We start from the raw sequence: 23969 nt of genomic DNA on the forward strand, positions 1-23969 counted from the left end.
AAGGTCTAAACTGCCTAGGCACTGAAATACTGAAACCTTGAAAGGCAATAGCACTTTTTCTTCCTTTGCCAAAGAGGTGACAGTGGAGTCACGAGATGTCTCTTAGTTACCGAAACTATCTAAGCTAGGGAAGCAGAACACTTCTTCCAAGATTTAAAAAAAAAATTTTAAAAATTAAAAAACATTTTATAGTTGAGGACGATTTTGTGTTATCAAATGCTGCTCTGGCAGTACTCTTGCCAGGGAGAGCTGTTGCTGACATGAAAGAATTTGTTTGCCTTGGAATTATGGCCCTTCAGAAGGTTGTTTGGAAGGCAAAGTACTATAAAAGGTGTCAGTTTCAAGCAAATTCAGATATTAGATGGTTAAAACAATTTTAATGTAATTTTACACTCATGGGGTTGCAGTATAATGGCTTAATAAAAGGCTGGTGGCAATTTTGGGCATCTGCCGCTCACCTCTACAAAGAGGAGCCTCGTCTGTGGTTGGTGTGTTGGTGTTTTTGTTTGATATTTGTGTTTGGATTTTTTTAAAACGTTGCCAGTAGAAGGAAACGGCCCCACTATAGGGGCACCAAAACATCATATCATGTTCTTTCACTAGTTCAAGATACTGTAAGTAGGATTTGAACACTTTCTGGCAGATAGTTGTATTTATTGTTTTCTATTAGACAAAGGACTGTTACAAGACTGTGTTTGAATTAACCCTCATCATCAGTGATGTATTGTCTGCTTGCCTCATCTTAAAGCTGAGATTTATGCCATTTCCCCAGAGCCTGCACTACATTCTGCAGCAAATGTTGCTTTTGTGACTAATCTGGTAGCTTTCTGGAATGTGCTCAGCAGCCTGCTCAAGACACTTTTGAGGTGAATTAGGAATAGGAAATATGCAAAGTTGAAGAGGACATTTATGCAGTGGAATATAAATACTTTCCTGTTTTAAACTACAAGTATTGCTTAACTTTCAGTTCTCAGAACTGTTGATTATTGCATACAGGACTCCCTGCATTTTTACCTTCTGTCTATTTTAGGAGTGTTAGCTTGCTACTGATCTTACAATTTGGATAACTTCTTCAAGCCCTGTTTTCTTAGGGCAAACACTGGAAGGTTCTTCTGATACTCCATCTCTGTTATTAATGGTTTAGCGTGCCTAAAGTGTCGAGCAACACCCTTAGAGATTGGAGAGAATTGTTTTTCTTTTAACTATTTTTAATTTATTTTTAGATTTCTAGTTGAGGATATGACGGGTACTGATGAAAGAGGGGTGTTCCATCTCCTGTACAACTGTTCACCTAAACTTGTGTAATGCCTGGATACTATGATACTGCCTTCATGTTGAGTTAAACAGAACTAACAGTCTTTAAAAGCATGCTGGCTTTTTTCTTGCTGCAGGCAGATCCACGGTTTGTATGGAATGGACATCTTCTTAGAGAATTTGCTGCTCAACCAGAGGTAAACACTTTGTAGTGATTACATGAATAGAAGACGAATATACTTTTACTATAATACGTAGTTTCCTGTAATTCTCTCTCGTATTTCAGACAGCCAAAATGTAGTATAACGTGGCTGTTCATCTTCTAGCACAGTGTTTAGCACCGTGACAGTCTTCTGCTTTCAGATGTCCAACATTGTCGATGTCTTCGGTAGTACATAAAGTAAAGCTGAGTTTTGGAAACATCTGCATTTGAAGATACTGTTCTGAGACCATGCTTATATAAACCAAAGGGGAAGTTACACTGCACAGCATATGCTTCTCAAGCTTTTTTGAAGTTTAGCTACTTACTTATCTTTAGGTATAGGCAAAGTTCAGCTTATCACTTTTTTTAAGACTGGCTATCATCTTTCTCCACAAGTGCAGTTTAAATTCGATTTGCCAAGTGAATAGGTCATAAATCTGATAACTAAGAGTAAGGCTGACAGTTTAGATTTAGTTTATTTCGAATGAAGACTAGCACAGTGTAACCTTTGACTTCATTAGTCCAGCAAATACAAGTGCATGACCGTGAGACACAACTGTAGTACCTCACCAGCCAGGCTGATCTAAGCTCCTTCCTGCTAGAGACTTCAGATGTGTGTTAAAGTTCTCAAATTGTCTTCACTACATCAACATTTTCTCTCTAGCCGTACTTCTCACTTATTGAAGTGAATGACGCACTGCTTCTATTTCTGTCTTGGTAACCTGTGGAGATGTGCTCTTACATTAGACAGCGCTGTTCCAAAAGTCTGGATTGTGCAGTGCTTCTGGAATGTGAAGATATGAATTGGCAAAGGGCTGTTGTGCAGATTCGGAGGCATATGACTGGGTATATGGTTTAGATAGTGCTATGCCAACAAAGCTTGGGAAATGAGAGAGAGGCTGTGATGGGAAAAGCAGAGAAAGCCAAGAGTGGCTGGTTAGTGAAAACAGACGTAGGAGGCAAAACACAGAAGTTGAAAAGAGAGATAACTGATATGTGAGGGGAAGCATGACCTGATATTGACTATAGGTGGCTTGCTATAGTAACAGTTTTAGGTAATGACATGTGGTATTTCTGACTTCTAGTATTGGAAAATTTTTAATTTTTAACTTGCTTGAAAGACTGAGTTATTCAGGAGTGGCAGGATGGGAAAAACACTGGAACAAGCATTTTGAATGTTAATCACATAGAGGTATTCCTTACTGAAGCCCTTGTTATTTCTGTCATCTCTGCTTACGTCCTACTGTGGAGGTACAGCAAATACCATATCAAAAGGTTTTCAGTCTGTACTGCTCTATATCTGGCATATTTGTAGAAGAGTAAATGCCATGTATAGGAGCACAAAACAGCTTGGTTTTTGTTAAGGTCACTTAATTAGCATTTAGACTTTCACTTTTTCCCTGATGCTAATAAGGGTTACATACGTTGCTGTTTTCCTTGAACTTTCTACTCGGAAAGATTTACTGCACCCTAAACAAAAAGTAAAGGACATAAAGTGTGTAAAACTGTCAAACTCCTAGACAAAGCATAGTCGTTCACTTATCTTGGTTGCTAGTGTTTAATATTTTTAACATGTAGCGTTTGTGTGTATTTCAGATCCATAGGTTTGCCACGCCAGTGATGCACGGATGTATCCTTTTATGTTGTAAAGCTCAGTGCTGAATATGGTAACAGCAAAGTGGTCACGGATGAGGCTGCTCTATTGGCTACACTGGCAACTATAACATAGAACACAATGTCAGAATTAACTTGTTGTTTGTTAAGATATGAGCGTTACATATCGTTTGCTAGCCCACTCATATGTTAACTCACTGGAATATCCTGCTTTTAAGGCTTATATGTATTTAATTTTACATGCATGATTTGCATAACAGCCTTTCAAAGGATTTGAAGGTGAAGATGACTATGGCAAAATGCTCTTAGATCAGCCATAGTACTTTTTATCTTGCTATAAGGATACCTTCACTTGGCATTTACTTTGGATATAAAATAAGGGAGAATTTGACTTGAAGGAGAGCTTATGGATGTTCCTGTTGATGAATAAAAGGATAAGGAGTTCTGCTGAAGGCTTCTGGAATGTTGCTTCTAGCCAGCTGCTTTTCCTGCACCAATGCTTTGGGTAACAGCTTCTTTAGAAAAGCAGTCATGAGTTTATTTCTGAAAAGGGGTGTATCCTCCAAGTAAGCTTAATGCTTTTTGGAGGCACTGTTTCTTACGCAGTGTGTGATTAACAGTAAGTTCCAGGTGCTCCTGGACTGGCAGCATGAAAAGGACTGGCAAGACTGGACAGAGAACTCATGCTGCAATCTCCTTAGTTCCTCCATTGCAAAGACCCCTCAGGTGTGTGCAGGGAATGTCTTCCAGACTGGATCGGTTATTCTGGTAGGACTGTTAGCAGCTGGCACATCTCCAGTCCTCCTTTCCTGTGACTTCATTTAATGGAAAATGTTGTGGGAGTAGGTGGAGAGGCAAGGAAAGATAGCGAAAGTGAGCTGTCAAAACAACCCAATCCTTATCCTGCAGGTCCTGGGTGGAAGAGTCTGGGTGGATTGCAATTAGCATTTGGCATACTGCAATTAAACACCTTCCTCTGTCCTATTTTCATTATATAAATAATTAACATAAGTAATTTATGTTTCACTGTAACTCTAATACTTACCAAACACCTTGGTGAACCCAGGAATTCAAAGCAACTGGATTTTTAGTGATAAAATTGCTAGGAAGAGCCCAAAGCAGAACCATTACAGCACCACCAGCAGTTATTTCAAGAAAGTCAAATATTCTTCCCCCCCCCAATATATTTTGTTCAACTGTCTGGACTAGGTTTCTAGTCTTGCAGTGATAATAAATAAGTGACTTACTAAGGTAACTGAGACTTTGACCAAATTAATCTTCTTTAGAATCCTATTTCGTCAAAATTATAACAGTTTTAATGTGTGTTCGTCAGTGACATTGCCTATAGCCCATCTTTTTGTGATGCATATACTGATCCTAATATTGTTACTCTCTCAAGTTTAATGTTCAACTGTTACTGGTGTGAGAAATGTTTACAAATTTCTTTGAATGCAGTCACTTGATTCCTTGATGTTTTCTATTTCTTGATGCATAAAAATATCCTAATGAAATTTTGGGGGTTTTCCTTAGTGTTATTTATTAGTTATCACTATGCACTCTTGCTCTATTAATGGCAAGTGTTTTGACTGGCTGCTTGTTTCCAGAAGAAGCTGTTTCAGGGCTGGTGTACGCTACTATGTAAGAGGTAAAATAGCAAATTGATTTATTTTTAAAATAATGCAAAATACATCTATACATATGACTTAAGAGTAACTGCTGTATAATGACTTGCACAAAAAAATGCTTATAGTAGTTTGTCTCAAGAGGTCCTTGCTCCAGAGAAAATATTAGGAACCTGTATGATAAACTGGAGCATGTTCAAGAATTTATTAAAACTGACTCTTCTTTATTCCTTCTAGAGATAACAAAGTTTTGTAGAGGTTTTTAACACTTCACACGTTTGTATTTAACTCCAATAAAAGCAGTGATAGCCCTTTTAGTCTAGCGGTAAATTCAACTAAGAACATCATTGCTGCTGGTAGGGGAGCCTTGAATAGTAGTGTTTTCTAATTGTTTCAATTTAAAGTGAACAAGGAAATGGATTTAAACTACTTTCTTAGTCCTAACATACATGCTTTTGAAGAAATGGGTCAGTTTCTACAGTACCATTGCTATTGAATTGTGAATATTTCAATGTCAAAGCACTCATTATTTTGTATTAAACTACTCGGTTTCTAGGGCTAGAAATATCAAAACATGTTAAGCACAAGTGTGCTTCTTCAAGTTAAATTTGGTACAGATCATGTTAAACTTTTGCCAGAGGTTTACTTAATTTACTGTCTTTAGGCAGCTCTGTGGTGTTTTCATGCTTTCTGTGAGCCCTTAGAAGGGAAGGGTAGGGAGCTCGCTGATACGCTATTGCTGTTACACAGCCTGTCTGAGCTGGTTAACGAGCCCCTTTTCTTACATAGGTATTGATTCAGAAGGACATGCTGCTAACTTTGTTGAAACTGAACAAATTGTGCATTACAAAGGGAGCAAGGCATCATTCGTTCAGGTAAGTCAATGTAAGGCTCACGGGCTTAAGATATATAGACAGATAGTTCTGTCTGTGTTTCTAAATATAGATTGTATATAAGATGTGCTTGCACACAAACTAGTCTGCTTTATTTTTAAATGACAAGTGAGTTTGTAAGTTTTGTTGTTTAAAACTATTTCCATTCTTTTGCAGACCCGTGGATCAATTCCTTTTTTCTGGTCTCAGAGACCAAACCTCAAGTATAAACCAAAGCCACAGATCAGCAAGTCAGTAAATCATGTATGTGAGTGTTTGTTGTGTCTTGGGGTTTTAATATGTTCTGGGCTCACGTTTGTGTGGTAGGGTAACAAACTGTAATCAGAAGAATAAAAATCAGCAATACTGGATTCAGCTTTATTTTTAAAAAGTGGTAGCAAGAAGCCTTGTACTCTTCCTTAAAATGAGTTCAGAGCCTGAAAAAAATATATCAATGGGGGTAGTTTCTCTTTGGGTCCTGTTTGCAGCAGTTTTAGTAGCTGCACAATACTCATTATCTGTGGCATGTTTAATAAGGAGAGCTGAATGGACTGAGGGGATGAAAGTAGAAATGCATTATCACAATAGAGAACATCCAACACTTTCCTTGGTTATAAAACTACCTATGTGGTATCATCAAAAAGATGATTATAGAGTTCTTGTAAATCAGACCTTAATAGTAACATACATCTGTCAACACATTTCATTTCTCTTCTAGATGGATGGCTTCCAAAGACATTTTGACTCGCAAATAATTAGCTATGGAAAGCAAATGATTGTCAACTTGGTATGATTTCACTTTTTCTTCCTGAAAAAGCTGCTGTTCTTTTCAGTAGGATTTTGAATAATGCTGTCACTTTTAAAACTTTTTTTTTCTTTTCTTTCTCCCAGGTTAACCAAAAAGGTTCAGAGAAGCCTCTTGAGCAGACATTTGCGAAAATGGTAAACAGCATGGCAAATGGAATGGTCAGGTACATGTGAAGCAAAATGATACGTTCTGTGTTGAAAGTTAAACATTGCCTCTGAGACCCACGGAGTGCTCTGTTCTTTGGGGGCCTTTACCAACTGATTTGTTTGAGTTTTATTTTTATGAAGTAACTTGCATATGACCAATGCCCCTACCTCAGAGCTCATATTCTAAGTAGCAGTGAGACTGAAGCAAATACAGGACAAAGAGAGGAGACGGGCAGAATGAAAAAGGGAGCTCAGAGGCAATGGTAGTGCCAGTGTTGGAGAAATGGTGTGCTGTGAGAACTGTAGAGATCTACATTTTAGGAAAAAGAAATTGTGCCCTGTAGAACTAGCTTCTGGCAAAAGGGCTTGGTTACATTGCTAACAGAGTAAGGGAGTGCTGAGTGTGAGCAAAACAGTACTGAGATAGAGGAAATGGTAAGGGGGATGTGTAATTTAAATGTCTGGACATCAGTGTAACAATGAGCTGAGAGAGTGGAGAATGCACTTCAATTACAGGAGAAATTCTGTCTCTCTATGGGAGTCTTGAGTGCAATACACAATTTTGCAACCTGCCTGTGCTTTGCTTTCATGAACCTTCTAGAGGGTTCTAACTTCTAGCATCCAATTACCACAGATCCTTACCTCCACCTTTTCCTTGAAACTGCTGTATAGTTTTCTTGTCACTCATGTACGTCAAAGGACAAAATTCTACTCATAAGCAAAAACAGGATGCCTTTTAATACAGATGCACTTCTGTCTAAGCATAACCAAGGAATTAGAGTATAATCAAGATACCCTTAGAAATCCTGACATACTTGAATTTTTTCCAAGCTTTCTGCTTGTATGATGCCCTGCTGCTGCCTTCACCAGCATAGTTAGATGCGTTCTCACTTCTGTGTCCTTCTTTTCCTACCCTCAGGGGCATGTTTGTGTGTTATTGGTATGTGGGTATGGATTTTTATTTTGTTTTTATTAAACACTTAAATGTGAGCTCTTTCCTCCCTCTCACACCTAGGCTGGTATTGATACCAGCTGTACAAAGCTTGTGAAATTCTCTGCATCTTTGCTGCAAAGTCATCTGGGGAAAGCCAAGATGTAAAATTCTGTCAGGGTGTATTTTAGGGATGCTTGTTATTCTGTATATGTTAAAAAGTGGGTTTTTTCAGCCCTATTTTCTTAATGCTGCCGAAATTTTTTTTCTTTGTTACTTGGTTTTGATGGTGTTTACCTGCTAGACTGACTTGAGTCTTTAGTGTATATATATACCATCTTTCTTTATGCAAATAGTCTTGAAGAGTTGGCAAGTAATAACTTTTAGATTATGAATACCTGAGGGAATGAATGTAATGCCCTGTAATTCACAGCAAACATATATATAATGTTGAATCAAACACTACTCACCTAGAGCACTTCTTACCTGAAATTAATTGACCAGTGAAAACTTTTTCCAAGTCAGTAGCTGTTTGATTTTCTCATGACAGAGTAGGTTAGATGTTTAAACAGAACCTGTCTCAGGTTTCTAGAGAGGTATCAAGGGAATTATGCTGTGTGCCAGCAAAGAATGTTGTATTTCAACAACTGTGTGTATTTCAAAGTGAACTGAAGTTCCCAGTGCAGTTGCTTGGAACAGAGGAGGGCAAAAGAAGCCTGGCAAGAAATATCCTTTCTGTACTTGCTGAAGGAAAAATACTATCCAGAACATAGAATGAGTAACATGGCACTGAATGTGTGTTTCCCCAGACTAGTGGCATCTTGTAAAGAAATGTAAATGCTGTCACCATGCACTCTAAGGGTGCAGCCTCAGGAAGATGACAGAGCACTGACAAAATTCACAGATACTTGCTGGAAGCCATCTCTCAAGAAAAACAAATCCTCTGTCACTACCTGTTTTATAGATCAGCCCTTTCCTGTGGGGTTGTCAGAGACCTTCACTGCAGTATATATGTAATTTGAAAAGATGCTTCTCTCTCCGAACAGATACGTAGCATTTGACTTCCATAAAGAGTGCAGTCGGATGAGGTGGGATCGACTTCAGATTTTGATGGATCAACTAGCAGAACAGCAAGATGAGTTTAGGTAAGGATCTGGAGTTCTTTTCCTTCTATACTGTTAAAATGAGACCACTTTCTCATAGTTTCTATTGTCTTGAGTTAAGGCAAAGTAAAACAGGCCTGTCATCTTCTATAAAGAAGATGCATTCATGTGCATTAGTGCTTCTATATTTCTGTTCTCTTGCTGATACTATTTGCAAGGTTAGAGACCTGGTGGAGGGTAAGATATAGAGCCCTTCTTATGTTCTAGTAAAATGGTTCTGAGAATCATAGCCACCCTGCATTGTGACTCAAGAGCTGCCTTTGTACATTTGGCAAAATGTTACACAAAGAAATGAGCGTGCATGCAGAAGAAGCTGTTTAAAAAAAAAAGTCTCCTTAGGTGATACTTTTTTCCATCCAATAATAATTCCATGTGTTGTTGACAGCAAACTGTTCTGCTCTGTAGCGTCAAACACTTAGTGCTCCTTCCACAGGCACCTGCTCTCTTTTTAAGTGTTTTCTCTAACACTCATTGATTGTGGCACCAAACCTGGCATTGATTGTTAGCCCTTGCTAACATAAGTAACCCACAAGGAAATAAATTCTCATTTTGTTTAGTCATATAAAAGTAGACTAAATGTCCAAAGCAATTTACATCTTTTAGTCCCACAAGCATGTTTTAAGCACTTCCTGGTCTCTGCTGTTTGTAGGCATATAGATTGTTAGGGGAACTGTTTACTTTGTTCTGCTTTTTCTGATTGCCTCCTTCCTGTTCCTAAAGTCTTGTGCCTAAAGCACAAAGTAGATCAGCTTAAACATTGCAAAACTGGCAGTGGTATATTCTAAAAAAAAAAAAAAAAAAAAAAAAAAAAGTGAGGTGAACTGCAGACTAGAATAGGAGTCTCATGAATGAAGTATCTTGCCTGGAATGAAGGCTATGGGAATAGTATAAATTAGATGATAATGAATATTCTTTCCACCACCAAAAAAACCCCCAACCAACTACATGAGGAGCTAAAGAATAGATTGGCTTTGAGGACTTCAAATAAGAAGAAATAAGCATGTAGATTTCCTATACAGCAAGGATCACTTATTCTTAGAATGAATGCTGAATCCCATAACTTGTTTACCGTCACCTGCCATTGGAGGCTTACAAAAGAAGCAGGTTTCCTTGAAATGAAGAAAAAGACCAAAAAAAACAAAAGGCCATGGGTGGCTAAAACAAGATACAAAAATTAAGTCTCTTTCTCAAGGCTAGGTTGGCTTTACCTTGCCTTGTTTTGTTTCATCTAGGGTGACTATTGCTTAAATAGAAACAGAAAAGTCTGAGTTCTGATATTCTTAGAAAATAGTTCTGCAACCCTGAGGGAGGTAAAGAATTCTGTGGAGGTAAACAACTATATTTTCTGCAGGTTAAATACTGTTGTGAAAGACCTGTCAGAAAGGAGAGCTGGCTTGCTGGAGTTGGGGGTGGGGGGAGAGGTTGGTTGGGTTGGGGCAGGGATTTTGGTTTTAATTTTTTTGGAGCAATTATAGGAGATGCAGCACTTAAACTATCTTATTAACTGGAAATGTCTATTCTTCAACTACATCAATTATCCTAATATCTATTCTACTCAAAGCTCGGGGGGGGGGGGGGAATGAAGATTTCACAGGTGTTATCTCCTTTAATCATACAATGTAAAGTATGGTTTAAGAAAACTAGTTCTCCAAGAATGACAAAAATGTATCTCGTTAACACAAAGCTGATCAAAGTAAATTCATATGCTTTTAAGGATCTTGATTTTAGTATTCCATGACTCGAAGGCTTTATAAACTTAAAATGTTGTGCAGTAACTGGATCATATGCTAGTCCACATTCAGACTTCATAATTACATAGTGCAGTAAATCTACAGAATATAATCTGTAAATCTTTAGGTAACTGGAAGTTTCATGCTGTGGCAGAAGGACAAGTATAGTTCTGTCCCATTCACATGTCCAGCTGGTAACTTGATTGGTATATTTGTTTTACCAGCTCAGTTACCAGAATACTTGCATGCAATTCAGTATTTAAAATGTTTGTTATCAATTACTAGAAACACCTGGTTTAGTTGATTAAAAAGAGGGAGGTAACAGTGTATGTAGTTGCAAGAAGGAACACCTGGTTCCCCCAGATGTTCACATAAGAGTAAGTGACAGTAGCAGATTTTCAGTAGTGGCCTTAAAGATGCGAATACCTTCCTGGAAGAAGTGTGCCTGACAGCTTATATAACTTTTTATGCAGTGGTGACTGGATTGAACCAGGTGACCAGGTATATACAAATCTGGTTAATTCTGCTGTTGCTCTGCTAATGATCTTGATATCTGTGGCGCTAGGACCCTGTAATAAGGGGTCACTGATTTTGCACCAGAAGCTCCTCTTTCCAGTGGCATATAACTCAATATTGCTGGTTGGCTTTCTAAATTATAAAAGTGAATACAGCCCTGAGATTACTTAATGTTCATATATCGATGCTGTCTTTCAGCATGGGAGAGGAAGAATTCAGGGAGGCGTTAAAGTTCAAAAACATGGTTAAGAACTCTTCACAGGCTCACGACAACTGTGTCTTGGTTGCTAGAATATTTATTTCTGAAAATGTGTGGTTTATATCGACTATTACCTATAAATACTTAGGTGGATTGTATGTGTTAGTTATTTTCTAGTTGATTCCGATGGTAAGATTGTGACTCAGCAGGAAGGAATATTCCGCAGTAACTGCATGGACTGCCTTGATCGAACTAATGTGATTCAGAGCTTGTTAGCACGCCGATCTCTTCAAGCCCAGCTCCAGGTAAATATTTCATTCTTGTTTAACAAGCTGGAAGAGGTTTTCTGTTTGGAATGGAAATGTAACTTTAATGCTATAGTAAGAGCTTGCATACTTGAGTTACTGTACTACTTGAAATGCACTGACCAGATTTTAGTTTAATGAATACAGCTTTTTCTGAAAGCAAATCCTAATTTTTCTAGCAAACTATGAGTGAGCCTCAGTGTTTTTTGTTTTAGAGGCTAGGTGTTCTGCACGTTGGACAGAGAATTGAAGAGCAAGCAGACTTTGAGAAAATCTACAAAAATGGTAGGCTGTTTATGGAGTTAAAACAATCACATTTTTCCAAACAGAGTACATAACTTAATCTTTCTTAATGTTTTCCTCTTCACAGCATGGGCTGATAATGCTAATGCTTGTGCCAAACAATATGCTGGAACCGGTGCCTTAAAGACAGATTACACAAGGCAAGTCAGCCTTTCTTGTGAAGATCTTCTGGGTTTTTGGACATGTTTAGTATTTTCCTTAAGTCTTCATATCCAAGAAGGTTATTAAATTGAGGCTTAGGCCATTAATGAGTTTTTCAGTGGTTCAACTGGTAAAATGTCAGACTAAACTCTACAGAACCTTTCTTCGCTGTGTTTATATGAAAGGAGAAACGGCTATCTCGAAATAAAACTAAGAGAAATGTGCCTCTTCAAGGCATATTTTTATTGTGGGACAGAAGAGTGTCATTTTACTTTCAAACTTTGTTACAAGTATGTGTGGTAATAATGCAGAGGCAGCACTAAATATATAATAATGTATAATATATAAATGTATTTATGTGCAGATATTTATTATAGTACACATTTGAACAATGAAAGAACTATAAATTTGAAATGATCTTCCTGAATTTTTAAAGAATTTTCAAAACGTCTTTTTGCAGAACTGGGAAGAGAACTCAGTGGGGCTTAATAATGGATGGCTGGAACTCGTTAATACGTTACTACAAAAATAACTTTTCTGATGGATTTAGACAAGTAAGTTAGGCTTTTAACTGTGTGGGAAATGTATTTGTTAAATGTTGCTGTGCGTTTTAACTCTTGCTTTCCCATTCTCTTCCAGGATGCGATCGATCTTTTTCTTGGAAATTATTCAGTGGATGAAGTAGAACCTGCTAGTCCTCTACATGTCAAGAAAGATTGGAAGTTCTTAGCTGTAAGTATGGAGACTTCATTCATGATTGGAGAAACACATACAACCTTTTAGTCACTTGCTTCATACGACTAAAAAGAACATGTCTATTTAGTAATGAAGCATCCCTATAATCTGGTTATGTTTCTATGATACCTGCTTATAGGACTAAACCCAGACTGTTTCCTTGACAGAAAATGGAGTGTCCTTGAGGTATTGAAAATACTGCTGCTTGCTTTTTTAAAAATCTGCTTCATCAAGTAGAAAGGGGGAATTCTGCTAGTCACCATCAATGACTGTTTCCTTCTGCAGAAAGAAGCTTGTGAAGATTTCTCATACTTCATGCAGAAGCATAGACTGTAACGCCAAAAAAAAGCTATCTTTTTTTTTCCTCTTCTCCCCTTTCTATTTTGTGAAATGGGATTCAGGGATATCACGGGTTTAATGGCTGGTGTATTTTTATTAAAAAAAAGAAAAAAACAAAACAAACAAACAAACAAAAAAACCCCCAAAAACCTCAACCTCTCTTTTAATAGAGAGAAAGTGTACTTTAATTCTTAATCTAGTTATTAAACACAGTCTTCCAGATCTTGGAGCTATCCAAAATTTTATTTGTACCTGACAGCAGGTGAATCGGCAATTAAAGCAACTTCATTGCAAAGCAAGTAAATAGCTTTGCAGTAGAGCTTATCTTAAATGAAATTAAGGTTATATATTTTGCTATATCAAGTGATTATTCTTTTTCTTTCCCCAGTTGCCTATTATTATGGTGGTTGCTTTCTCCATGTGCATTATTTGTTTGCTAATGGCTGGTAAGTCACTATTGAGTTTAATTTCACAAAATTAGCTTGCTTGTGTGTGGACTTTCTATAAATGGTTACCAGAAACTATTCAGTATAAAACTGCTTCTCAGTCATTCTAGAAGGTGTTTGAAGCACAGCTCTGGAGATTGAGGCTTAGCACTATATCATTCATGTGGAAAAACCTGAGGTACTGTAGAAAACAACATTAAAACTTCCATAGAAGTCACTTAGGGGCAGTTAATTGTCCCAGATTTACTTGCCCCTGAGTAGACATCTAGCTTTATTACAGGCTGGATAAATACCTGGAAGAATACCTACCTAATTTTGGGCAGAAAGACAGTTCAGGAAAGTCAGATGTAGGCATAAGCCTGTTCTGATTGATGTCCCCCTAATCTAAATCTGTGTTAGGAGTTGTGAAGTTTTTTCCCTTCTGTCTGCCTTGAATTTTAACATTAGTGCCATTAGAGTTCTTGACTCTGACTTCTGTGGTTGTCTGTTCAAAGTTTTCCAAGAGGTGTGTGGCAAAGTTTCCTTACGCAAGGGAATAGAAAAAAGACCACAGTAGCCATGAAGGACATGTAACTTCATCTGAAAGCCGATTTCTGAGGGAGGGCTTGAAATGTTTTGCTTTTGTACTAAGAACCCCTCTCTCTCTGATAATTGGAGATAATGAACTAAAATGTTTATCTGACTCTTTAACAGGTGATACGTGGACTGAGACACTGGCCTATGTGCTTTTCTGGGGAAGTGCAAGCTTTGGAACTTTCGCCATCATCCTTTATAATGGCAAGGATTTTGTAGATGCACCCAAGCTGGTCCAGAAAGAGAAGATGGACTGAATTTGTGTGTGTGGAAAGCGGCTTGGTACTGAGGATTCCTCAAGCCACAGCTGGAGTCTCTACTGACCTGCTTTCCACACAGAATAGTTGTCTTTTTAACATTCTTCCTTGGCAGCATGGGGGTGGGGTGGGGTGGGGAAGAAAATCCTGTCCTTTGGCGATGGTAGCTTTCAACTGAGACCTGGCTGGACAGTCTTAGTTGCAGTGGTCTTCAGAATATTGCATTAGTGGAGGGGGCTCCACTCTCACTGAGGTAATGCAAAGACGAAAGCCAGCTTTTTGATGTCTGGAATGCTTCAGGGCGTAAGTGGACTGCTTAAGCTCGTAGTCCAGCTGGGCTGTTTCAGCTGAATCTTTGGTCTCTGGCTTGACAGGAAGAGTGCTCTGATGCTGTTCATGTGTCAAAAAACCCAGATGTTGAAGCATTAATAATGGAGACTCTAACCATAGTCTCTGAACAAATATGGCTTCATACCAATAAAAAGTCTAGTTCTAAGACAGCTGGATTATATTTGTTGTGATAAAGTCCATGTTAAGGAGTCCTTTGTGCATATTTGTGTGTGGATTCTTTTCGCTAAATAGAAAAGATTTTTGAATCTAATGCTCTTCTAAAATGAGCTTTCTGTCCTGTCTTGTTTATCTAGGACTGATGCAATATTCTACTAGTCATTGTTTGGGTGAAAGGGCAGTGTAATTGGATGTTCCTGAAGTTGCAAATGTCTTGCACTGTTTCAATACTACAGTCTCCAGATGATAATTGATTAGTTAGCGAGTTAAAATATAGAGTTTTCTTTCTAAAGATGTAAATTAAATCAAAGAATGTAAAAATACTTTGCAGTGTTTATTGAACCTTCCTTATGCTAAAGGTCCAAAGTACTCCATTACTTTAAGAATGGGTCACAATGTAAAAGGTGAACTTCATACTGTTTTGCTAGTCAGCTGCTTCTGTTCTTGATTATGTTGAAATAATTTATGAAAGAAGGAATAACAGCCTGAGGAGAAAGTGTTTAGTCTAAACTCCATGTTTGCACTTGGGAGCAGCAGCTTGCTTTTCATGCATGATACTGTAACACACTCTTTAAAAAAAGAGGGGAAAAAAAGCGCTACAGAATAATTTGTGCTGGTTAATACTAAATGTGTGTCTTTAAATTTAGTGCTTCCAAGCTGTATAAAAATAAGTAATCCTAATCGAGGACCAATTTTAAACTATTTTGTCACTTATTTTATATGGTTTGTTCAAAACCAGACATGGAACTTGCTTAAGGCGCTGTGCATTGTTTAATATTTCCTGTAAGTACAGCTGTATATTCAGAGTGTGAGTATAAAATTTAAATGGGGGGGAAGGGAGAAAAATGTAGAATACTAGCACAGTTGTCGCTATTGAAGCTAGAACACAAAACACTGATACTCTAGTGTTTCCTTGTGTTATGATTGAAAATATGTACAGATTTTTGCAACTGTTAACTGTTCATTTTAACCTTGAATGTTTCTGGAGGCCTCTCTGGGTTTTGTGTAAACATAACCTGTTCATAAGCACTAGTACTTGCAAAGTATCTGTTTGCTTCTAGATGCTGTAATGGAAATACCAGTTGATGGTTAACTGGAAAATCCTGCAACTTAAAATTTTCAAAGGTGAACTCCATTATGGGCACAGACTATAAGAACATCATAGACTCAGTATTTGAAAGTAATGTTTTTGATGGCTCACTGGCAGGTGGTGTTTGAAACTCAGTTTGGTTGTTTTTCATCTTTGAAGAACTTGTTGCAGCAATGACAAACTTGAATTGCTAATATAAAAGGTTTGCAAGACATAGAATAATGTAGGTTTTAGAAGTTGAAAGGCACCTGTATTTGAGTGCTTTGCAAAGAGTCTGTATTTCTAAAATCACAAATGGTGTACTCATAAATTACAATAAAATGTTCAACTTTTCTAGTTAAAATGTCAGTGGTGCATTTTGTGCTTTGAAGCCAACTGCTCCCAGATTGTTCCTTAGGAACGGATTCATACCAGAAGGTTATTTCAGTTTGGTCTCTGCTCATTGCATGTGAAGATCTTGCTGTTGTGTGCTTAAACACTGATGATCTTGCGCTATACCCCATGTTAGAGTTTGTATTACCATCTCATTGCAGTCTTTGCTGCCACAGCTGGGTGTGGGTCTAAGAGCTACTGTGGCTGGATTTCTCTGATTAATCTTAAATGTCACCTCTGCTCACAAGACTGCTCCAGGGGTTTTTGACTACAGCCATAGATGATTGGGGTGAAAATTCAAGTTGTCTCCCTTCCCTCACTGCAGGCACACATCAGCTTTCTTGTTTGGGGGTTATGTTGTTGTTTTGTGGTATGTTAGGCCGTCACAGTGGCCCATCTCAAACGGGAACACGAAATGCACTTGCCTAAATGCACACGTTCTGAGCTGTGTTTTTCTGAATCACTGATGAAATAAGTATTTGAAGAGTCTAGTGTGTGTATTTTGAACTGATTGGGCTTTGCTGGGTGAGTAGATTCCCACACGCAGACAAGACTATTACTAAAAATTTTGGGTGCCGAACTGTAATTTTTTTTAAAAACATGCATACTTCACAGGTTACACTCATTTTGCGGGGGATTTGTTTGGATTTTTTTTGAAGCTCAACGCAGGTTTAAAATTAAATACTTCAAAAAAAAAACCCCGTGATTCTTTTTTCTCTAAAATGTAAGGCAACCCTAGCAGTGAAATTTTCCGGAGAGCTTGGTTCTCACTGACCAAGCCGGGTTTTATGTTTTCCCAAGCGCGGCCTTTCCCCTTTAGGCCAAGTTGCCCCGCGCATGCGCCGTCCCCGCGGCCCCCCCCCGGGCCGCTGGGGGGCGCTGTCCCCGCCCCTTCCGCCCCGCGCGCGGCGGCGCTTCCGCCCATTGATCGCGGCCGAGGGCGGCCGCTTCCTGGCGCCAGAGGCGGCGCGGCCTGCTCGGAGCGGCCTCCGCACCCCCGCGCCTCGGGGCCTGCCCGCCGAGCGCCTCCCCTCCTTTCAGCCCGCGGGGCGGCCGCCGCTCCCTGCCCGAGGCCGCCCGGCCGCAGCGCCGGCCTCCCGCCGCTATGAAGCTCGTCAGGTGAGCGGATGGAGGCGGATTGCCGGTGCTGGGCCGCGGCGGGGAGAGCCCGCGCCACCAACGGCCGCCCGCGCGCCCAACGGCCGCATCGCCGGGCCCTTCCGACCCCCGCCCTACTGCCGGCCCTTGGGCGGGCGGCTGCCACGGTGGCGGCGGCGGGACCCCGCCGGGCCGGGCCGCGGGCTCTGGCGGCGGCGGAGGCCCTGCTCTCCCGTGCCGCTGCCTCAGCCGTGGGCTGGCGGCCTGGCACCGCTCTGCGGCCGGCGGCTCCTGGAGCGGGGCCTGCGCGGGTTGCTTGGCAAAACCACCCTTTTGGGGGGGGGGAGGAGGAAAGCCCCAGATTTGGTTAGAATCGCCTCCCTGAGATAGTAACAAGTTTTAAAACGTTCCTTTCTTTGTACAGTAAGGAGTACTTTTTCTGGAAGTGGGATGCTGGATTCCGCAGGGTGTCAGTGGGCTGTTCCAGCTCGCGGTGGTTAGGTGGGACGGAGGCTTTGTTTCGGGGCTTTGTATCTTGCGCTCTCGTGTGGTGCCTTATTAAACACCTACAGCAGAATCTGTGAGCTCTGGGAACGCTGCCTTTGGAAGCTTGGGTTGTATAAATACTCAGTTCATCTTGGTTTTCTGTAAGAAGATGTTAAACGTGTCAGGCTTTATGTGAGAGCGAACAATTCTTTATTTTTATTTTTTTTTTTTTTAAATTCCTAGGTTTCTCATGAAGCTGAGCCATGAGACTGTGACCATCGAACTGAAGAACGGGACACAGGTGCACGGGACTATCACAGGTATGGCGGGATGGGAGGCCGCTGCAAAGTATCGCCTGTTAACTCTTCCGCTAACAGCTGCCGGCTATGGTTTGGACTGAGCTTTTTCTGGTTTGTGCTCCCTCTTGTGGGCATTTTCTCTGTAAGATGCAGGAGATGTTCTTTCTAAGTCACGTCTTTATGTGTAAGCATGAGGTGCGTTTGCTGCAGAAGAGTCTGCACGCTGGCAGAAGTTGCTGGGAACAGAGTGCAGAGCTGTGACCAGCCAGCTTTTTGTAGGCAATCATGAAAATAGAAATTGGAAATTTCAGTCTGTCACAGATTGTCTTTGATGTAGTAGTGGGCAAGTTCACCTGTGGTCAAGCTTACGCTCTTGTTACCTAATTTGTGATAAGCTTCCTGTTTATAAGGTGCTGCTGGGAGGCAGTAAAAATCACTGTAGGCCTGGGAGCTTCTTGAGCCTCACCACAGGCTTTGCTTACAAACAAGCTTGGGGGTGAAGGAAATAAACTTTTCCAAACCGTTGGCAAAGCAGGCGTAAGCGTGGTATTCTCTTAGAATTCTAGCAGCATGATAATGTTGGTGGGGTGGTTTAACTGCCGTATCAAATTGCTAGTGGATATGCACCTCAGTTTTTAGAAGGTGTTTCAGTAGAGTTTTGTTTGTTAAACTGCCATAAGCAATAAAAGTGTTACAGCTGGATCGCCAGAAGAAGGACTTCTGGTTTTAATGGGAGCACAGATAAATGGGAAAAGTTAAGTGCTGATATGCTCTTAAATTGGTTAAATTTTATCCGTAACAAATTATTTCTGTTGAGCGTGGTTCTGCTCTGGTTAAGGTGAAGTTAATATGGAAATGCATCTTTGCATATATTTGCGTTGATTTCATTAAATGAGTTTGAAAACACTTAGCTTGTTGGGGGATATGACGCAAAAAGGAATCCTGGTGTTGGGAATCTGGTCCCCTGCTGTTGGCAAAGGTTTGTCATACAAGTTGTGGCTGTTACTGCCTAGCAGGGGCTTCTTTGTGTCACTGAACTGAAAGTTGAAGGAAAGGTCTTTATGGTTTGTTACATGTTTCTCATACGGATTGAAAAATGTGCAGACTATTTTGTCTGTTTTAATAATACCAGTGAGGGCTACTGTTCTGAGAGCCTGCGTGTTAGCATTCCTTCAGAAGCATGGGGTGTGTAGGTGGGACACATCGTATTTAATGAAGCTGATGAACATGCTTGATCTCCTTCCCTTCCGTCGCCTCGGGGCTGCTTTTAGAAACTCTTCTGCCCAGACACTATTAAAAGAATAAAAATCAAACTTGGCAGAGAGGATTGCTTAGGCGCTTTTTTGGCCAGTGGCAATCTGCTGAGATTTGACGAAGTTTGACACTGACATTATTTTACAGCCAGATCTATCAGCTTGGATTAGACCTGAAGGCACCACCCTGGTGTCTGATTGCACACGCTCTGTTGAACCCAGCTAGGTACGAAGCAAACAAGCTGCTTCGCTCCTGACCTCGGTGCTGTTGCAGGCTTAATTGTTGCACAGAGTCTCTCTCATCTTCTCCTAAGGATCTGTAAGCACTGGGAATGCAGTCCCCTATTTCTGAAATGACAATCTGCCCTTTGCACTGGTGTGTGAACTACATTCACAAGTGCTGTGCCACCTGCAAATCGTAGGTTCTCCTCTTTCTCTCTCACGTTGTGGGTTGGCCGGGGCAGGCTCGCTGCAGGGGCAGGCTGCACAGGCTGTGTACCTCACAAACCAGGGGCAGGTGAGGGGGACTGCAGAGAGCTGGGTAAAATTTGGAAGGGAAAAGGACAGAAAATGCATGGAGTAAGCACAGCACAGTGGTTCTTCTGGTTCTGGCCTGCCACTCACGTTATTTACTGTGGTAAAACATCTTACAGTTTGTCTTTCTGTGTTTATGAAAGGAGACAATAATTATTTTTACCACAAAGAGTTGTTGTACTTAAGTTTGAACGCACTAAAAATGTTGGTCCTGTGGGTGCCCTGTCACTGAATTAACTGCTGTTTGTAAACTACAATATCTGTCTTTTGTCTACACTTCAAGTTTATGTGTAGCCCAGCATAGTGGGCACAGTACTGATCCCATACAGTTCTTACATACTGGCTGTTCATGGAATTTGTAACTACAGTGACAGTTCCCGACAGCAGTGTGTTTTACGTACTTTCATAGGGGGTGTCACACTAGTACTAGATGTATTTTATCAGAAAATAAATGCTGCTTTGGTGGTTGGATTTTTCTCAGTCTTACGGAAAGAGGAAACGATCAAGCTCCTCAAAGGTCTGTTTTGTTTCTTCTTAAAGGAGTAAACAGACTAGTATTAGATGTTTGTAGTACGGGGCAGTTTATTTGTTGTTCAAAGGAGTTGTTTTGATCATTTACAAAATTGTTATTGCCAGGACCTAGATGAAGAACTCTAGCAATGAGGTGTTAAAAGGCAGCAACTGATAAATTAGGGAGCATAATTTAAGAGGAAAAGACACTTTGTTTCTTTCAGTTAGAGGCTGAGTTAATGACTGACAAAGCAGGTGTTAATGAACAGGATAAATCTCCAAGTATGCGCATACTTAACAGCGAACAAGGGACCATCCCTGAAATGAGGCTTGTGTTGTTTCAGGAGTGGATGTCAGTATGAACACGCATCTCAAAGCCGTGAAAATGACACTGAAGAACAGAGAACCTGTACAGCTGGAGACACTGAGCATTCGAGGGAATAACATCCGATACTTCATTCTGCCAGACAGTTTGCCTCTGGATACTTTGCTAGTGGATGTTGAACCAAAAGTCAAATCCAAGAAAAGAGAAGCAGGTTAGTTTTTTACTTTCCCAGTCTGCATGTGTTCTGCTTTTGTATGCATTTTAGTGTTCTGAATCTGAAGATATCGGATTTGAGTGTCTTAGTATCTTCATTTGGCAGCTAGTTCTTGCATTTTTGAGGGTTTGATGCTGAACTGGCCAAGTCTGCCCTGCTCACCTTCTTAGCATCTCTAGAGCTTGCTTTTGTGTGATGTTATGTGTATAGTTTTTCATTCATCTGTTTTTAAAAATGTTGGTGTTTTTAAGCTTGAGTAAGTAAGTAAGCTTAACCTATCACAGGCTCAGAGTTGAGATTTAAATTTCCTCTTCTCCAAATGTCTGCTGTGTTTCCTCAGTTTGTCTGGGGAACTTCACATAGCTTGGTAAGAAAGTACAGAACAGCCTCTTGAACAGTGCTGAATGCTTTGCTGAAATTTCATTCAGTAGTGGATAAAATTGATCTGTCCGAGAACTGAATTTGAGAGAGTTGAGAATCTGAGGGAGTCCAGGCTGTATTTCAGTGGGCTTTGGCTCCCAGTAGTGTTCCACTCTGCTCTTCCTGGAACTTTTTTCAAAAGGCTGTTGAACAAAACCGTTTTCCCTAGAAGCCTAACAGTATAGAGAGTAATTCAATTTTAATCCACACCACTAAGATTAATATCCAGTAAACCCCAGAAAATATGTAGGTTGTCTTCAGGCAGTGTATGTTTTGCCCAGCACTTAATCTGTATGTTTTTGAAATAATAAGTTATAAGTGAAAGCTAATTGTGCTCACAAATAGTCGTACCATTTCTTGGGATCTGCGGTCTTTGATCCATGCATATGTTATGGGTTGGTGGCTTACCTTATTGAGAAGGTGTAAGGAACCCTCAGGCGTGTGCATCACAAAGTGCAAGTGGTATGGCTGCTGTCTTTGTAGAATAAGGAGAAAGCCTCTGGAAGTGTTTTGCTCCTTTCATGTACATGAAAAATACTCTGACCACATGGAGAAATGAGCGTGGTTGGGTTGCTTTTTTGTCTGAATCTCACGATGTGATGTGAACAAGAACATCACTATTTCTTTTTAACTTGTAAGAAAGAAGGGGAGCTGTGATAGTACTGTTTGCTTGGTTTGATACTCCCTGCATCTTCAGTGTGCTGAAGCATTCAGGACTCTCAGACCTCCGCTGTGCTGTGCTTTGCCTTATCTCTAAATGCCTTTGGGCTTCAGAGGTGTGTAATGTCTGGCCTTAGCAAGTAAAGTGTCAGTGGCAGCAGGAGCCACCTGAGATGTAGGTGGCACGTGTGCCTTGGGGCCCAGTGTGCTTGCACTTAGGGAGCGCCACTGTCTGCCATTGCATGTAGGTGCAGTAATGATTTTGTCAGGCATTGATGCTTCCGTGCGTTTTCCAGAGTCAGTCTGTTACCGGAAAACAGATGACACCTTGCTTCTCACAGATCTGTCCTTGCCCCTGCTCCTTCTGTCTTTGCTGCACTCCTAACCTATAGACCGTCAGATGGAACAGAGTACTTGTTACAGCCTTGAATGTGGATGCTAGTGTGTGTCTCAAACCCAGCCATCCACTTCCACAGAATTTTAAGTATCTTTTTGAGCCCTACGCCGACAAACTTGCTTGAAAATTAACCAGTAATTTCAAAGTTTATACGGTGGCCTTGCAGCCTGATGTGACAGGTTGTGTTTTGTCAGGAAAAGGGTGAAATGACATGTTCTCACCATATGGATCATACGACCTCCAGCAGGCGCTTGCAGGTTGAATTATTCTGTGATTCTGCCTTCCCCTTACCATTAAATAGCAGTATGTAAAAGTGGGAACACACAGCCAAGCCCCTGGCCCGAGAATCAAGTCTGAAGTTGGCAGAGGCATCACTGAAAACAGTAGGAGCTGTTTAGTGGTGGAATCCTTTCGCAGGGTGCCCGAGAAAGGCTGAACTTGGGAATCTCACAGCTGTTGCAGTTGCCCTTTAGCAGAGTGCTTTATAAACCACAGTGCTAAGCTGTGGCCAAAAAAAAAATAAAAAAGTCTTTACCGCTGCAATGAATAGTAATGAAATACTCTTGTCCTGCATATGCTTTTTCTGACGCCTGAAAAACTAGATTTTGTCAAAAAAAAGAGGAGGAATCGTAGCTCTCTGTCAGACTTAACCTCAGCATTTAAGAGCAGCCAACTGTTACATCCCCTTGGTTTTGGCAGTGATGCCAAAGACAGACAGACAGTAGTCTGTGGCAGCTGTACGCTGAAAAACCTAACACAAAAGGTGAAAATATTGTCTGAAACCCTACTGAGCATTAACAGACAATACCTGACCTAATGTTTCATCACAGGGAAGCAGTATTTTGTTTATGCTTGATAGAGAATGTTTTAATCAAAATGAAAGTATTCCTGGCTCTTACTTGATTTGTGTTTTTTTGTTTCATCCGCTAAGTTGCTGGAAGAGGCCGTGGCAGAGGCCGTGGCAGAGGCCGAGGTCGTGGAAGAGGAAGAGGGGGCCCAAGACGATAACTTCTCACCGTGCAACTGTTACCAAATTCTGGGCGATTTTGGATATTTTTTTGTACAGGTCTTGTTTATGGTATCCATTTTTAATAAACCGAAATGTGAGAAAGTTGTCTTTCCTTTGTTAGTGGAGTCGGGGGAGGAAGACATGTCCCGTTGCTGAGGCTGTTGCAGACTACATGTGTCTTGTTGGTGTGGTTGTCACTGTCAAGATTTCACCCACCCCTGCAGGCTGTACACCTGCCTCTTGCTTTTTTCCCTAGAGAGACTTGTGTTGGTCTCCTTAACAGTGTTTGTGTGAAACAAATCCTTCTTTCATCAGGCACCTGCCCTCTTCTGATGGGTCCATAGTTAAGACGCTGTATTAAGAACCCGCGTCCCCTGAGGGTGTCTCTGATGTTGTTCTGCAGAGGGACTGCTTTAAAGTTCATAGATGCAATTTTACTGTTTCTTATTACATGAAGCTTACAACTTAAATACGTTGCTTTCTTTATACAATGTTCACATAGGGAAATGAACCAGTTCTGTGGAACCACTGGATTGTTACATCTCACGATTAAAGAATAACCTGGATATGAACTTTGTCGCAGCTAATTACATGACATACTTGTGTTTGGGTGGGGCTTGTAAAGCAGCTTTATCGCAG

General features: G+C 40.5%; 2 protein-coding genes across 3 annotated transcripts in view; both read left to right on the top strand.

Annotated features, from left to right (window-relative positions):
* The window catches only part of SACM1L (SAC1 like phosphatidylinositide phosphatase), a 30750-nt gene extending 14660 nt beyond the window's left edge, over positions 1–16090 (top strand). Inside the window, exons 6-20 of the mRNA XM_074900701.1 lie at positions 1392–1451; positions 3053–3086; positions 4614–4715; positions 5482–5567; positions 5742–5828; positions 6283–6351; positions 6456–6535; positions 8496–8594; positions 11224–11362; positions 11578–11647; positions 11733–11805; positions 12267–12360; positions 12446–12538; positions 13269–13326; positions 14020–16090. Coding sequence (XP_074756802.1) covers positions 1392–1451; positions 3053–3086; positions 4614–4715; positions 5482–5567; positions 5742–5828; positions 6283–6351; positions 6456–6535; positions 8496–8594; positions 11224–11362; positions 11578–11647; positions 11733–11805; positions 12267–12360; positions 12446–12538; positions 13269–13326; positions 14020–14156 — 1281 coding nt within the window. The 3' untranslated portion in view covers positions 14157–16090. The remainder of the gene's footprint in view (positions 1–1391; positions 1452–3052; positions 3087–4613; positions 4716–5481; positions 5568–5741; positions 5829–6282; positions 6352–6455; positions 6536–8495; positions 8595–11223; positions 11363–11577; positions 11648–11732; positions 11806–12266; positions 12361–12445; positions 12539–13268; positions 13327–14019) is intronic.
* Positions 16091–17020: 930 nt separating this feature from the next.
* SNRPD1 (small nuclear ribonucleoprotein D1 polypeptide) lies at positions 17021–23902 on the top strand. Of its 2 annotated transcripts, none has more exons than XM_074900708.1 (4): positions 17021–17244; positions 17953–18029; positions 20773–20841; positions 23253–23902. In XM_074900708.1, exons 1-4 carry the CDS (start codon positions 17231–17233, stop codon positions 23327–23329), a joined length of 237 nt encoding a protein of 78 aa, XP_074756809.1. In that variant the 5' UTR covers positions 17021–17230; the 3' UTR covers positions 23330–23902. The 2 variants fall into 2 exon arrangements, with proteins under 2 accessions (XP_074756809.1, XP_074756808.1); XM_074900707.1 differs by having other exon boundaries at positions 17036–17244; positions 20650–20841.
* Positions 23903–23969: the final 67 nt, after the last annotated feature.

This window comes from Athene noctua, chromosome 2 (genome assembly GCF_965140245.1).
Source record: "Athene noctua chromosome 2, bAthNoc1.hap1.1, whole genome shotgun sequence".
Lineage (NCBI taxonomy): Eukaryota > Metazoa > Chordata > Aves > Strigiformes > Strigidae > Athene > Athene noctua.

What these genes read in the sequence shown, in the direction of transcription:
- SNRPD1 (XM_074900707.1), top strand. An exon ending in GGTGCACGGGACTATCACAG is followed by an intron (nt 18,030 to 20,649) that starts GTATGGCGGGAT and finishes GTGTTGTTTCAG; the next exon opens with GAGTGGATGTCAGTATGAAC. An exon ending in ATCCAAGAAAAGAGAAGCAG is followed by an intron (nt 20,842 to 23,252) that starts GTTAGTTTTTTA and finishes TCATCCGCTAAG; the next exon opens with TTGCTGGAAGAGGCCGTGGC.